The sequence below is a fragment of the Nerophis lumbriciformis genome, linkage group LG09, assembly GCF_033978685.3.
Source record: "Nerophis lumbriciformis linkage group LG09, RoL_Nlum_v2.1, whole genome shotgun sequence".
NCBI classification, from domain to species: domain Eukaryota; kingdom Metazoa; phylum Chordata; class Actinopteri; order Syngnathiformes; family Syngnathidae; genus Nerophis; species Nerophis lumbriciformis.
The window spans coordinates 20,409,141-20,426,696 of record NC_084556.2 but is presented as its reverse complement, the minus strand read 5'-3'; the positions used below and the strand labels follow the sequence as shown (position 1 = coordinate 20,426,696).

General features: G+C 38.7%; 1 protein-coding gene across 5 annotated transcripts in view; it reads right to left on the bottom strand.

Moving 5' to 3' along the window:
- sptbn2 (spectrin, beta, non-erythrocytic 2) overlaps window positions 1-17,556 on the bottom strand; it is a 79,167-nt gene that overhangs the window by 48,753 nt on the left and 12,858 nt on the right. For 3 of the 5 annotated variants that reach the window (XM_061962319.1, XM_061962320.1, XM_061962322.2), the window contains exon 2: window positions 14,353-14,540. In XM_061962319.1, the coding sequence (XP_061818303.1) occupies window positions 14,353-14,509 (157 nt within the window). In that variant the 5' untranslated portion in view covers window positions 14,510-14,540. Of the gene's footprint in view, window positions 1-3,108; window positions 3,701-14,352; window positions 14,541-17,556 lie in introns of those variants that run through there. The other 2 variants (XM_061962321.2, XM_061962324.2) reach the window with 2 other exon arrangements.

The following is a 17,556-nucleotide window of genomic DNA, read 5'->3' as shown; positions in this document are numbered from 1 at the left end:
CTGTTCAAAAGTGTGTAGCAACAGTAAGATTTTTTTTCTGAAATTTTATAACAATATATAATAACTACAATGTCACTCAGTAGAGGGTAGACCTCTGTCAAAGCAACAAAAAAGTAACAAACTATAAATACAGTATCTAACTTTTAAATAGTTACAAGCCAACTTCCTAGTTCATGGAGGATTTAGTATTCCATTATGATTCAGGGAGTGGACAGATGCCATAGTGACTCAAACCATAAAAATATCAAGATCCTTGTTCTTCCTTTCCCTTCTTTTTTGCACAAACCTGCTAATGGTGTCTGTTGTAATGTCAAATGACTGAAAACATACAACAAAGAGAATGGCGGCTTGTGCAGAATTGTACTTGAAGATGCACATGTCTTCATGCTGCCCAACCTGTGAAAGCGGAAGTGCATACACTCAGCTTTTGACTTTGAAAGTAAAGTTGTGGTAAAACTGTCTCCTTGCAACATGAGGTATGTGTGTTTTGCCCCCCGCACTTTTAACCGTTGCAGGCCACACGTGCAGCAAAAACCAACAAGTTTTGTTTTTTTTTATTTGGGGGGGGGCAGTGAAGGTATTAATGCACCCCTCTGTGCCATCTGCAGCTGCAGTTGATAATGGGGAAGTTAGGGGAGGAAGGGACTTGCCAAGGCCAATCCCATAGGAACGGAGACAGAAACAGGCACCTCTTAGCCATAACATCTGGACAGAAAACGGGGGGTGGAAAGCCAACATTGCAATTGTCCCACAATCTCCAAAATGGACACTTTCTTGTGACACACTTCCAAGAACAAACTGTCAATGTTAGTATAACTGTACAAACAAAAATAGTTTTTTTTTTATTTGATTTGTGTGCTTGTGTGCGTTGAACCCTCACAGAGGTAACCTGACACTAGAGATACAGTCTGCAGGACTCTTGAGTAAGAGCTTCCAATATATGAAGTTTCAACACCGTAGGTATGAAACTTGACCTTCCATGTATCTACACAAAATGTATAGGATGAGAAGCTTAAAAACAGCTCATAATATTGTACTTGACACTAGAACAAATCAGGAGTACAGAATGAAAAAGACTGAAACGTGCTGTATAAGTACATTTTCAGCGGTTGATAGTCTCTCCCAATACATAATCAAGTTGTAAATATCACTGTGGTGAGTAAGAATTAGGCACTGCTGTGAGAGTCCAAAAGTCCACAGACGTTAGCTGAGAGGATAAAGGGAGCTAGTACAAAATTGGATTCGAATTGGATCCAAAAACAAAACTTCCATGTGGTGATTTTGCACTTCTGCATCGATTATACAAACACCTAAAAAAATGTGCATACTGTGAAAAATTAATAACCAAATAGCAAATCAGTTTCTTATTTTAATGATTTCCAGGTTAAAATAAACAGTGAGTGCGAACACAAACAATATTTTCCCCCAGACTTAAAATTTTACTATGGGGCTCACACTTCCTGACGGTTATCTACTTTAACTGCGGTTAATGAGTTACTTGCGTTATCCTAGATACTTATGTTCCCACCTAGTTAGCTCATGCTTTATGGGCTTTGGCCTGAGAAATGATTGTTGTTTTCTGCAGAAATGGGTGTGATTTCCTTTTTGTAACAGATTTACCAAAGGATGCTACACAAACTAATAAAAATCTACAATATATAGACTTACACCACTTGGTAAGAATATGCATGATAGCCATTTCATCATGACCTGATTTGAGTTTTAACACTTTTGTTACCAGTTGTAGTTTTGCTATTGGTGTTTGTTTTTGTTTGCACTACAATGAACAAATTTGAAAATACTTAACATTTTTATATTGTTTTTATTTAGAGTTGTTATACTGCTAATGTTTGTTCTCTCAGGCGCTGCTTGAGGTAACGGGAGCTGCTCTAACTGATTTTCACAGTGAATATTGGTGACAGTCTTGACAGTGACAGGATTATTTTCTATTCTATATAATTACAATGTTTACATCACATGTTTACAATTCTACATTCCAACAAATGTAAGGAGTATGAAGAAGCAGAGATTATTTAGTTTTAGCCCCTTTCCGTTTCATAACAATTTCCAATAGATTTGTTCACCCCCTGTTCCAATACAAAGCACAACACAAAATTTAGTTGCATTTATACACCAACAATATTGGTTAATCTGCATTGAAGCAACACATTATTTAGCTAAAAAAGAAATCGTAATCAGGGCAATACTGAGCCGCTGGAAACATTGGGAACCTCCGCATGCAAAACGACGTTAGGAATTATTCTATTTGTGTGAAATGTTGAGGCTCAGACACTAAACTATGTACATACATGTGCAAATTCTGCCCACATCATGACTTAACGCGAGGATGAAGGAGTGACACAAAGAATGAGTCTCAAGTGCAGTCAAACTGGAAATACAAGGAACTACACTAAGTCTCGATGCATGTGAGTTTAAGTATATATTTACAGTTCTGTCCTGTACGCACACATGTACACCATGTTCTTAACATTTACAGACTTGTAGACACAATATTCCACTTGAATGAATACATGCACAAATCCTATCAATGGATTTCCAACTTTATAGAGCAATGTCAAACTTTCAGCATGACTATATTCACCCCTAAAAAGGGGTTCTCCTTTTAAGAGACCAACTGAAGAGTGAATGAGGGTCTGGAAGCTTGCAAACACTAAGGTATTTATGCACACCACTGACTAACAACATAGTTATAATGCCACCACACGACTTGAATACTAACTTGTGGCCCTAAACTAAGGTGTGTACAGCTTAAAAGAACCATCCACGCAACAATACAAGAATGCTAATCGGTACACATGTTCAAACAAAAACCTACCCGTAGGAAAAACTTCACTGATCTCAATAAAGTTAATAGCAAACCGAAAATTAATTCAGGTTGTTGTAAGGAGTGAGCAGTGTGTTCAGGGCACATATAGGCCAGAGACAGAGCCATGCATTGTAACAAGCTCTAAAAGGGACAGGTGGCCTGATAATCAGGTGCTTCATGCTACCTGCGTTAGAGACACAGCTGAAACCTAATGTATGTTTATGGCGGCCAGAACAAATCAAGTTTTTTTTCTGCAAGTAGGAAGTTGTAACAGATTTTACCTTGCAGTTGTTTGAATCTTCCTTCCAGGATGTTGGAATATTGCACCTGATTGACAAATGCTGCAGGAGACAAGCAGGGCTCCCTCTCTCTGTGGTCCCATTCCATGGCCCTTTGCTGTTGGATTTCTCTCCAAGATATTTCTCTCAGATACAGTATTAACGTGGGTTCCCCAGCATAGCCCAGCAAAGGGAACCTGCCCACTTAAGACTGCATCAAATCCTTTCAAGGGCTTTAAAGAAGATCAACCTTTTGTATATCCAGAACGCCTCGGTTCACCAATTCTTTTAAATCCCACCAATGTGATGAATCAGTAAGGCACGAGATGAGCGTGAAGAAGTTCAAATCCTCTGCTTTGTCCAATGAAAACGCAAGGGAGGGAGATATTTCCTTTTTTTTTTTTTTTTAAATCAAACAAAAGTGAAGAACAATATGTTCTCTGTTTTACCTTGTGTGAACTATTACACCACACTAGTAGGGGTTAGAAAAAGGTTCCAATCTTCTAGCTCAATATTCCTCCCAACAAACACTCTCCCTTCACATTTACTGAAGAAGAACACAGCAGCGAAGGCTAACAGGCTGTGGTCGGATTGCTGTGTAAACAAAGCCTGCTGTGCCCTCCTCATTCATTTGCATAAGGTGTGCTTCTGAGGGAGGAGCTATGAAAGAATAGTGTCCGGCCAAGGGGGAGGAGTAGAGCTGGACTAAACCATTAGGAGTGCTTTGCAGTTTGCGCCAAGTAACCGGAGGCAGATTACTCACATTAAATCCATGAAAGAAAAAGGGTGTGTGGCCTACTAAGAAGGCACAACCACGAAATTGTGTTCTTATCCGGTGCCTCACTGTGTGCTTCCTTTCCTCCTTCCTCTATTATTATTCTCTTAGACTACGTTTATTCTTCCTTTTTTTGGTTCAATGGGTCACCAGTATGATAAAACACTTGAGATGAGAGAGCACTTGTTAAGCAGCAACACAACAAGCGCTATCTGCCCTGTTGGAAAATGATGGCTGTCTTTCAGGACGGAGCTAAGAGAAGGGTGCTATTGTACTACAATAATTACAGATCAAACTTTATTAACACATTTGATAGCCTCTTTATTAAAAAGGCCAAAGATAGAAATAGTATCATTCATTAATCATGCAGCGCACAAGATATGTGAACTAGAATCTGTGCAATTACGGTAGGAATTGCGTGTGAATGCCACGGCTGAAACGCGCAAGCCGGCGACACGCATGAGTCAAACTGAAATGCTAACTTTGGCATGCTAACAGTTAGCATGAGTGAGGTACCAAGTTTAATGAGTCAAAGGTATTTTTCTGCAAAAACGACTAAAAGTTAGCATGCTAACAATTAACATATGTCAAGTAGGAAGTTGTGTGACTGGGGTATACGGTTGCAAAATTATCTAAAAAAAGTTCACATACTAACTTTAGCATGCTAACGTTAGCATGTGTCACATACCAAGTTATATGACTAAGGTATATGACTGCGGGATTGGCGAAAAAAATAAAAAATTAACTGGAAAAAATTAGCATGTTAACATTACCCTTGTGGCATTCACACTATTATACAAACCCCGTTTCCATATGAGTTGGGAAATTGTGTTAGATGTAAATATAAACGGAATACAATGTTTTGCAAATCCTTTTCAACCCATATTAAATTGAATGCACTACAAAGACAAGATATTTGATGTTCAAACTCAAACTTTATTTTATTTTTGCAAATAATAATTAACTTAGAATTTCATGGCTGCAACACGTGCCAAAGTAGTTGGGAAAGGGCATGTTCACCACTGTGTTACATCACCTTTTCTTTTAACAACACTCAATAAACGATTGGAAACTGAGGAAACTTATTGTTGAAACTTTGAAAGTGGAATTCTTTCCCATTCTTGTTTTATGTAGAGCTTCAGTCGTTCAACAGTCCGGGGTCTACGCTGTCGTATTTTACGCTTCATAATGCGCCACACATTTTCGATGGGAGACAGGTCTGGACTGCAGGGGGAACAGGAAAGTACCCGCACTCTTTTTTTACGAAGCCACGTTGTTGTAACACGTGCTGAATGTGGCTTGGCATTGTCTAGCTGAAATAAGCAGGGGCGTCCATGAAAAAGACGGCGCTTAGATGGCAGCATATGTTGTTCCAAAACCTGTATGTACCTTTCAGCAATAATGGTGCTTCACAGATGTGTAAGTTACCCATGCCTTGGGCACTAATGCATTCCCATACCATCACAGATGCTGGCTTTTGAACTTTGCGTCGATAACAGTCTGGATGGTTCGCTTCCCCTTTGGTCCGGATGACACGATGTCGAATATTTCCAAAAACAATTTGAAATGTGGACTCGTCAGATCCCAGAACACTCTTCCACTTTGCATGAGTCCATCTTAGATGATCTCTGGCCCAGAGAAGCCGGCGGCGTTTCTGGATGTTGTTGATAAATGGCTTTTGCTTTGCATAGTAGAGCTTTAACTTGCACTTACAGATGTAGCGATTAACTGTATTTAGTGACAGTGTTTTCTGAAGTGTTCCTGAGCTCATGTGGTGATATCCTTTAGAGATTGATGTCGCTTTTTGATACAGTGCCGTCTGAGGGATCGAAGGTCATGGTCATTCAATGTTGGTTTCCGGCCATTGCGCTTACGTGGAGTGATTTCTCCAGATTCTCTGAACCTTTTGATGATATTATGGACCGTAGATGTTGAAATCCCTAAATTTCTTGCAATTGCACTTTGAGAAACGTTGTTCTTAAACTGTTTGACTATTTGCTCACGCAGTTGTGGACAAAGGGGTGTACCTCGCCCCATCCTTTCTTGTGAAAGACTGAGCATTTTTTGGGAAGCTGTTTTTATACCTAATCATGGCACCCACCTGTTCTCAATTAGCCTGCACACCTGTGGGATGTTCCAAATTAGTGTTTGATGAGCATTCCTCAACTTTATCAGTATTTATTGCCACCTTTCCCAACTTCTTTGTCACGTGTTGCTGGCCTCAAATTCTAAAGTTAATGATTATTTGCAAAAAAAAAAAAGTTTATCAGTTTGAACATCAAATATGTTGTCTTTTTAGCATATTCAACTGAATATGGGTTGAAAATTATTTGCAAATCATTGTATTCCGTTTATATTTACATCTAACACAATTTCCCAACTCATATGGAAATGGGGTTTGTATGAATACACGTGCAAAACATTACGCAAATCCATAAAGGGTGCAAGGATTTAAGGTCACGACCTTTCTTCATTTGGTGGCCTTTGCTCTGGATGGGGGGGGAGAGAGTTAAAAGGGACTCTTTGCTTTTTTTTAATCTATATCCTGATGAGCAAGGAACATCTGGTTTAGTCTCATTAGAAAATGAACTGCCCTGGGCCTTTTGAGTCTATGTGTTTACGGTGGCGATAGTCAGGGGCCAGGTGGGGGTCCGCTTAATGAGATCCAAAGAGAACATGCTTGCTTCTGGTGGAAAGGAGGGAAGCAGTGTGTCAAAGCAAGAAAACGTGGGAGAAACCTGTTCACTGAACAACATGGAACTACATAGTTGTTTCCGACTAGACGGCAATCTATTTGGGATGTAATTGTCAAATTTGTATAATTTGCCATAACGCATTTGCACAAAGTGAGTAAAAAAACATGAAAAAAATATATGTATTGGTCGCCTAATTTTTTTGTTTTTTTTTATGTAACAAGACGGAGAAACCTGAAAGTGCTTTTAGATTGGGGGGGTGCCCACAGCAGCACCCAGTGCTCTTTGAGAAGAGCAATATGTGGTTTAATTTCAGCCTTTAAAAGCCTCCAGTAGATTTGTCGCTTGTCGCTGTTTTGACAAAGAGCAAATAGAGGGCTGTGATTACTCGCTTAGTACAGATGTGCCAGTCGTTTGGCCACTGATCAGTATCCGTAAAAATGTTGTGAAATAGTATGTGATTGCCATTGCTGATTAATGGCTTTTAATAATGCCAATCAAAAATGTCGTTACCCACTGGCTGACACTATTTATTTTTAGTCCCTCGGCTAGCAAGCGGCTAGTAGCTCATTATGTGTCTCTATACACAGTGTGGCGCAGATCCTCAATGCTTATAATAATCACCTCCAGTACAGCAAATAAACAGAATTTCTTAGTGCCTTAGTAGGACGAGGCTAGACATGTTATACACCGAGAGCAAGCCAGGAGCAGGTATCTTAATAGCTAGGCTAACTATAAACAACCCCCCCAAAAAAGTGCTTGGTAAAGTTTAAGAAGTCTAGATGGAACCGCAGCAGAAAGTAATCAGCTATTAACAGAAAATTAAAAGTAGATTAATAGGACTCTAGAGAGAGGATAGAATAACATCAACTGTTGGTGTGTCAGCACGTAAGAGAAGGGCAAATCGATCCATTAATCGGGGCAGCGTGGCTCAGATGGTAGAGTGGTTGTGCTCGCAACTTGAGGGTTCCTGGTTTGAATCCAGCTTGCACCTAGTCACGGCCATTGTGTCCTTCGGCAAGACACTTCACCCACCTTGCTCCTGATGGGTCATGGTTATTGCCTTCAGTGTGTGAAAATGGGTGAACACGATGTATAATCTAAAGCCCTTTGGGGTATAATTTCAGGTATAGTAAAGGGCTATATAAATACAGACCATTTATATATACGATACCATGGGTAGTATTAGTATATAATCGATAGTAGAGTATATAGTCTTTTTTTTTTCTTCTCAAAATATTTTTGCTATTTTGTTAATGTTTACAAACTCAGGTACTAATCCCCTGGACACAAGAGGACTGTTAGGGCAAAAACCAAATGATTTAAATGTGTATTAGATAGTAGTTTTTACTTTTCTTTAGTTATTGTGTACTATAGACTTTGTTTTGCTCAAACAATTGTATGTAATAAAATAGAATAAATAACTAATTCAAATATTGTGTTGACATTGGTGAACTGTCAACATGACATTGTTAAACTGTCAACAGCACTCACCATAAAAACATTGAAAAGTGTAGAGTTAATACATTTTATGAGTATCAGTATTGGTATCAATCGATATCAATCATGGATGACTGTATCAGAATCTGCAGCATAAAACCACCATCGTAACATCCCTATCGCTAAGTATATTGACAAAGTCATCAATTTGCCAACACTGATCCCAAATTCTGAAATTTGAAATTGAATTAAATTATTTTGACGAATTGGAATTTGAATAAAATAGACCACATCCCACAGGATGTTCAATTGGAATTTAATCTGTAATTACAGGAAGTGGAATTGAATCCATTGCAAATCGGAGAGATTCCTTATAGTCAAGTAACAGGAAGACGTTTAACAAAAGTTGTGGCTTAAATACTAAAAATACTTTACAAACACTTAAATTAAACACAGATTCCCTTTATTTTGAATACTTGAATAAAGTAAAGTATTCTTGTAAATAAAGTATTTTTCGAACATTTTCCATCTTCTGAAAGTGATAGGAGCAGGAGACAAGTGATATCTGGCTGCAAGGGCAGAATGAAAGAATACATTAAGATGTCAATTTTCTCTACTGTAAAACACTGCTGCTTTAAAAGAGCTGAGTGAGAGCAAACAATAGAAACACACTCTGAGTGGATTCCCCAGAAGAAAGTACAGTTGATTTCTCAGGAGACTTCATAATCACTCAGTTGGACTTCTATGTCAACTACAAAGGTACAACTAAGATAAAAGGGACTTCTGTACAAGAACCTGAACAAAACACAGGGACTGTGAATGAGGGACGAAGCAGCAGCGTGCTTACAGGATGCAGGTCTTGTAAGTTGTAGAAAGGTGGGTGGGACCTTGCCCAAGGGGGAGACAGTTACCACAGTATGTCAAAGAATGTGGAAATCAAGCCTGTACTTGTCTAACAGACATGGTATTACAAGTATTCACGTTGGAGTGCACACTTTTTGGGTGGTATTTAAGCAAGTGACAAAAAGCATTAGTGGAACAGCCCTTTGACTTAGCGGAATCGCAGTATGTGCCATCTATGATATCGCAACTTGGCGTCAAAACAGATGGTTATGCAACACATGGGATATAAAGAGAGGAATCTCCTTGTACCGTATGTGTATATGAGCATTATTAACTAGAACACCTGCAGTCACTTTTTTGTAACACATGCTACTGTGCGCGTTCTTGCTTGCTGCTCCCCTCTGCTGGGTTGTCTGCAATATTGTAACTTGTTATGACTAGACAGTACAAGATCAAGTCTATTTTCACAGAGAGGTAAACAAGGCAGTTAAAAAAACAATCACACACTAAACAGGCCCAAGAGAACAACACAGATTTAAATTTGAGCCAGCTTAGTTAAAGCTTTCAATGGAATAAGCAGCAAAGTGAGATGCACTTGCAATCACTCACGTTAGAAGATCCATAGAGCACATGTACATGCATGTATAAGTGTTTTTTAATCACTTCGCCTCAGTGAAAATAGAAAAAAGTGATGGCACACCATTTTTTTCACTAGTGTATTGACGGCACAGCACCCTGACTTTGCCCTCCTTTTGGATCTTTTTCTGGCGTGTCCTATAATGATAAAATTGCATCTCTTGGGCTACGTGGAATTACATCAGTCCCTCAAATTGCACAGCCTAATTAGATTTGTTCAGATTACTATTAGTCTTTGATCCCCCACAGCCCCCTTTCAGCACAGTTTTAACATTTCAAAATTCCAACATTTGCTTATTTATTGTGGTGTCAAATTACAGTCGCTGAAAGCTTGTCAACAAGAACGTGTAATTCAGGGGTGTCCAAAATTTCAGAACGTTAGATGACAGTACAGTAGTGTATCGGCTACAGTGTGTTGCCTAGTCAAAGAGTAGTTTTAAGCAATTAAGCTGAATCTAGTCTATTCTTGACCCCTAAAAAGTGTTTTTACTGTAAGTATTGTACTTATTACACACCAGCTGTTTGATTGTAACATGCATGTTCATTGTAGTTGTCATTACCTAATTTAGAGTTGTTGAAAAAACGCCATGTAAAATCGCTACTGGTAATCAGTAGCATATCTATTGCAAATCTAATGTAAAAAAGCATGGAGCTAGCGCATTTTGAAAAGTGGAGCCTTACTGTACCTTAGGGATGTCCCGATCCGATATTTGGATCGGATCGGCTGCCGATATTTGCCAAAAAATGCGTATCGGCAAAGCAAGGGAAAATGCCGATCCAGATCCAGTTAAAAAAACAACTCCGCTCCGTGTTTTCCAGCGCACCTATTTAAATAATACATTCCACTTTTCTGCTGCTCCCTAATTTCCGTTCCGCATTTTCCAGCACACCTTCAACACATCCACAGGTCTGTGGATTCTCACGCAGTTGCTTTTAGCTGCTGGCGTTACACGACAGGCTCTTCTCACACTTTCCTGTGTCTCCCTCTCACAGATAGCAAGCGCACCTTCTTACACACGTCACATACTGTCACGTCATACATCACATACGTATACGCCCTTTCCCAGCAGAGAGGTAGCAGCATGGCTAATGTTAGCTGTGATGCTAGCGCAGCCGTGTGACCAACGTTCTCTCTAAGGTGCGCGCTTGTGCAATTGCGCACTGCTCAAACGTCCTCTGCGCATAGCAATTATATGCCACGCACAAAATCAAATAAAAAAATAAGCGCATAACAATTTTCGACACACGGACACGACAGAAAAAACAGTTTTCGTCATCATTGTTCAAAAATTGTAACGTCTGTCGAGACGCTTATCTCCATTCGGTGCCACACGCCCACACCATCAAAATGCCGAGGCAAAAATTTCCAGATCAACACCGTATGAAAAAATTAGTGATTTTTTTTAGTTGTGATTTCCTTCTCTGCATGAAAGTTTAAAAGTAGCATATATTAATGCAACATGAAGAAGAATGTTTTAATGTAGACATGCAAGCCTTGAAAGAAAATTTTGAAAATCAAGACTACAATTCCTGCAAATGGGTGCATTTCTACCCTATATTTTAACTTTAGATTTATTCTCATAAACTCTTTTGGCTGTCTTTTTGACACTTACATCCGGCGCTCCCCTCCACACCCTGGATTATAAATAATGTAAATAATTCTATGTGATTATCTTGTGTGATGACTGTATTATGATGATAGTATATATCTGATAGTATATATCTGTATCATGAATCAATTTAAGTGGACCCCGACTTAAACAAGTTGAAAAACTTATTCGGGTGTTACCATTTAGTGGTCAATTGTACGGAATATGTACTTCACTGTGCAACCTACTAATAAAAGTCTCAATCAATCAATCAAAACACATAGAATCATCATACTGATGTGATTATATGCATCAAGTGTTCATTCAAGGCTGAGGCAACATATCGAGATATATATCGTGTATATGGCCTTAAAATATCGCAATATTAAAAAAAGGCCATATCGCCCAGCCCTAGTTTCAATGATGCCATTTCTGTTTGTCATGTATAATTTTGTCTATTTTGTGTTTATCCTTGAATAAACAGGTCAGTTTCTTGTTACCAACCATTGTGTATTATTCAAACTCCCCTAATTCAGCTGGCTAGTTGTTATCAAGAGTACTAAAACCCTTTTCAACATGATTCTGACAACTAAGTAGGCTAAATAACTTTAAACTTTAATACATGCTCAGATAGGCCAGTATCGGTCAGTATCGGTATCGGATCGGAAGTGCAAAAACCTGGATCGGGACATCCCGACTGTACCTTAAAGTGTTTTCTATCAGGCATACTTGCTTTGTTGGTATTGAAACTTGCAACATTACCTAGAGTCAGGCTGACTGAGTCCGCTCTGAGTGCTGATAAGAGGTTGTTTGCCTACCAATCGTTTGAGCCGGTGTTAAGTCTGCCGAATTTGGTACCTATACCGAAGTACAAGAGTTGGATTATGTTGACTACAATGTTTTCAAAATGTTCCTTAATCACATATTAAAGTCGTAAATAGACACTTTGCTCGAGTGTCTATTTAAGCCCAAATGTTACTAAAGCACCGCCACTTATCAGGAATGCCCTCCATTCTTACATAAAACATTTTTTTTAGCTTTTAGACAGCAGCTGTACTACTACAGTTGTAAAATGTCACACAAAAAAAAACGAAACAGAACTTCAAGTCTGCACAGACTTCACATGCACCTCGAGTGATCCAATCACAAGTGGACACCCCATGGTAAAGGTGTGAGTGGTGGAGGGAGCATTTTAACCTAGTGACACAGAGCACATTTTGTGATAGGTTATATCCAGTGTTGGGTTAGTTACTGAAAACCAGTAACTAGTTACAGTTACTAGTTACTTTATTTCAAAAGTAACTCAGTTACTAACTCAGTTACTTACACCAAAAAGTAATGCGTTACTGTGAAAAGTAACTATTTAGTTACTTCTTCTACTTTTTGTTTTTAAAGCTCCCATTAATGCCCTTTTAGCCTTCATTTTAGTACTGTTATTGCACTGGAGAATAATACAATCTGTTGATCAACTTGACATACATTTGCATCACTGAACTCTGCTAAGCAATGTGCTCTACATACAACACACAAAGACAAAGATATGTTTCAAAGGGCCAATTTATTTCAGGCCAGAACAAATTGACAAAACTATTTTAAATAGCTGCAACATAACATACATAAATAACAAACAGCATAATAACACTAACACTAACCACGTTAAACCAAGACTCCAAACTAACAAAGGTCTTAACTCATTCTCTTTCTATGCCACTTCAATATGGAATCCACTCCCAGCAGGTGTAAAATAAAGGGCATCTCTATCCTCCTTCAAAACCGCACTAAAAGAACACCTCCAGGCAACTACAACCCTAAACTAACACCCTCCCTTCCACATAATACCTCTTCGGATTGTAAATAATCAAATGTAGACACTTTTTCTTATACTTTCTGATCTCTCTCTCTCTGTGTCCACTACTTGCTGTACATATCCTACCAAGTCAGTCCTACACCTTTTCAATGTCCATTTCTCTGATGATGCAATTGTTGATGCTGATTGTTGATGACAGAAGTGTTGATACCCCCCCTCACCCCCACCCACCCCTCGTCCTCCATATTCCACAGCCCGGATTGTAAATAATTCAATGTATATACCCTGATGATTATCTTATGTGATGACTGTATTATGATGTTAGTATATATTTGATAGTATATATCTGTATCATGAATCAGTGGACCCCGACTTAAACAAGTTGAAAAACTTATTGGGGTGTTACCATTTAGTGGTCAATTGTACGGAATATGTACTGTACTGTGCAATCTACTAATAAAAGTTTCAATCAATCAATCAATCAACAACATAGCTGTAAAGCTGGCTTCACCTAAGGAAGGCACGCGTGACATACACAGAGCCTAACCAGGCAGATTTGAATTGTTGTTTTGGGCAGTAGACGGGATCTTTGATCCAAGACACAACTTACATTTAACTAAAATGTTATTTTCTTTGTGCTCGACAAAAGAAAAGAAGTGAGAATATCTCATACTTGCCAACCCTCCCGAATTTCAGTGCCTCTCCCCGGGACAACCATTCTCCCAAATTTCTCCCGATTTCCAGCCGGACTTAAGGCACGCCCCCTCCAGGTCCGTGCGGACCTGAGTGAGGACAGCCCGTCGTCACGTCCGCTTGGCCAACCAAAAAGTAACCACAGAACACTATACCGTATAGGCGTATAGTGTTCTGTGGTTACTTTTTTGTTGGCCAACGATTTACGTTATATTGCGCACCCCCCCCCCCCCTCCCCTCCCCTCCCCGCACCCAGACACACACACACACACACACACACACACACACACACAGAGAGCGCAGAGGAAGAATCAGAAGCATGTCATTGCTTCGTTGCCATAAAACACGATCAGATCCTCAGTTTCTAGCCAATACTACATAAAAAATAACGTAAAATAACGCAGTAACGCATCATGTAGTAACGGTAACTGAGTTACTGAATATAAAAAATAACGCGTTAGATTACTAGTTACCGCCGAAACTAACGGCGTTACAGTAACGCGTTACTTAGTAACGCGTTAGTCCCAACACTGGTTATATCACATGCAACCATGATTGTTCATCAGAGCGAAAGCAAATGAGGTTGAAAAAAGGCCACCTAATCAGCAGCCCCATCAGAGAACATTAGTTAATGATAGATTGTACGCTATTTCAAGGATGTGACCAGGACAGGATATCAGGACATGAATATAGAAAACAACCTCTGTAGTCATGTTTGCACAATACTGTAATGCAACTGCTTGAATGCAAATTCAAAACATTAAACCATACCTGCAAGAGCCTTGATGCGCGAGCGCTCGAAGAGGCGTGCGGAACTGTTTTCGTTGTCCCAATCGGTTTCTGCTGCCAGGTCCCAGCGGTTGTTGATGTCATTGTACTGCTGCTGGATCTCCAAGCTGTCAAAGTCTGTTGGTGAGATGGTGCTCATGGTGTCCAGGCAAAATGAAAACTCATCCAACCTAAAGTCAAAAAACACAAAAAGGCACACACACTAAAGTCAGTGCACACTGGGGAGGATGGTGGAGAGGAGCTAGAGATGACAGCGCCACTCTAGCTTTATATTCTGCATTACTTTAGCTGTCTCTGCACAACTAGCTAGGAGTGTTATGTAAATAGGTATTAGGCATTTGCTTTTGGATGTAGATGTCAGTAAACCCAAAAGAGCATATCCCGCTGTGAACCAGTATCCTCTGCAGTGGAAATTCAATTGTGGACTATTTATTATGTCAGAGTTACAAATATCCACTGGATCCCCAACACACACTACCAGTAAGTGAAAAATGTGTTTGCAAGGGTATAGTATAGTCAAAAATCAATGTATAGCAGGACAAACAAAGAATATTTAATCCAATCTTAGTGCATAAATGCTCAATGGGAACTCTCCAAAGGATTAAACCCCACTTATGTACTTTACTAATACTTGTTTGTTGTGTCTGCAATACATGCAAATACTGAGGATGGCATAAAAATGATTCAGGAGCCATGTGACTGCCCTTTGATTGTATATCCTCCTGAGAACTAGCGTCCTCTATAATGGACATGTATTTTTGGTTTATTTCCTTTGTTAGAGTTACACTTTTACTGTTATGCAAAACACAAACCTTTATTGCAGAGGACAGTGCAGACTCTCAGGAGGACATATTCATACTTAATGTTTTTCAGCTTCATTTTATTATTCCAAGACAAATACTGCTCTCATGATACCTATTAATCATCAATCAAGTGTAATCAGTATGGTTCAGTTTTTGCAAGATACACAAAAAGAATGGCATAACTATGCACTTTTAAAGAGTGAAGCCAAAGAAGGAATACCTTCGATTGCATTTTTCTAACGACAAGCGGGTAGGGGTCGAAAAATAAAACCATCCGCTCAACAACTTTATTTTTAGCTATTGTAATTCAAGCAACAATACGGCTTTTAAATGGACAATGATAGCCCAGTTTTGAATGAATGATAATGCAATAGATGCAAATGTGATGGCTAAAGTAAACTTCAATATTGCAGAGTCAAGTAAAACATTGTGGCTATAAAAAAAGAATACAACAAAGGCTTGAAAATCTTATTAGCAGGAGATTAAAGAGTGGCTGTGAATAGGAACTAAAAGCAGGGATTAGTAAAGACGTAACACCGCCTCCCCTTCACCACATCAACATCCCCCAACTTTTCACATCACATTATATTGACCACGCTACTCATTGAAATAAAAAAACATATCATGACTGCCATTAAACACATCAGTGTTTCCCATAGTACTGCAATCTATTTGTGGTGAGGAGTTAATTAGCATAACTAGCCACATATATTGAAATACAAATCTTGATGTTTTTATTAGTATCAAGTAGGGCTGGGTGATATATCGAGTTTGTAAGATATATCAATATATTTTTAAACAAGATATGAATTAAGAAATTATTGTAGTATCGATATCATTTATTTCACGTTAAAATGACCAAACGCCGCTTATTTGCTGTGTTCCTTGTTCTCCACCGCTCCTCACTTCCTCTCAGGGGCTACTAACCCCACCCCTTCCTCCTTCCAAGACATGCTTGCACGTATAAGAACATCCATGATTGGTTGGTTGTTTACTATGATGAGTCACGATTGGTCAGAGGCAAGATAGAGCGGGTCATCGAACCAGGAAGAGAAATCACAACAGACATCCCAAATGACGACGAGAGAGTCGCAGGAGAGAGGAGCGATTTCTATAGTAAAAACTAGCGGAAGATAGCAGAGGGATTCTCTTCTTTTGATTTTTCTTTTAGCGATGTAGACGACGTCCAGGAAACCCACAATGCGTCTACTTGGCCACATTTGGACAAATGTATGCGTCTGGATAAAACATTCATTTGAGCTGTTTACCTTGTAAGCCCAAATCAAAACTGTTCTCGAGTTGTCAAGCCGGGCATATTTCGCATGAGAAATGCTGGTAAAAATGTATTATTTGCACAGCTATGTTATTTATTTTACGTAGAAAAAAGTGAATTATCTTTATTTATATAGCGCTTTTCTCTAGTGACTCAAAGCGCTTTACATAGTGAAAACCCAATATCTAAGTTACATTTAAACCAGTGTGGGTGGCACTGGGAGCAGGTGGGTAAAGTGTCTTGCCCAAAGAGACAACGTAATATTTTTCTATTTTATTTATGTTATGTAATTCTGTGCTACTTGAACAGTTTCTTTTCTGTGCTGTTAATACCCATCTTGACTAACTGGGTTAATAAAAGTGCCACTGTTTACAGTATAGTTGTTATTCACTTCAATTTCAGTGAATCTCGCTCAAAAATGTGTATCTTTATATGTATACTTTCACCGGAAAATATATTGAGATATATATCGAATATCGAGTTTAAGTAAAAATATATCGAGATATACTTTTTTGTCTATATCGCCCAGCCTTAGTATCAAGTACATTCTGTCACTACATTATACTTTTTTGCTAGGCCTGGGCCGATAATAAATAAGTCAGTAATCAAACAATAAATTAAATTCAACTCGATAATTTTGTAGAGAAAAGATAATTACAAAGCCAAATGTACCGTTGTGGAAATATTTCATCTTCAGACCAAATGAGCAAGATTTGTTTATCAACAAGGACAAACTTTGCAAAAAAAGTGATGGCAAAAAAAAACCAAAACACCTGACCCAGTTTTTTCAACTCGGGAAAAAACTGCACTTCAAAATGTTTAATATTAATTAATGCAATCTTTGCCAACGGAGATTGAGAGTCTATTTTATTGTTATTGTTTGTTTAACTTGTTAGGATAATCAAAATGTATTTGTATTATCTAGAAAATTGTGCTCTATTTTTGAATTTTTTCGTGGTCCTTTTACATGTACAATGTACTACAGGACCAAAGAATAGCACACAGGATGCACTTTAGTCACCCATGGAATGTGAAGTGTTACCTCCCTGTAAAGCTAAATCTAAAAAATAAATAAATCCATTTGAGGCATTTCAAATGTATTTGTGGCGG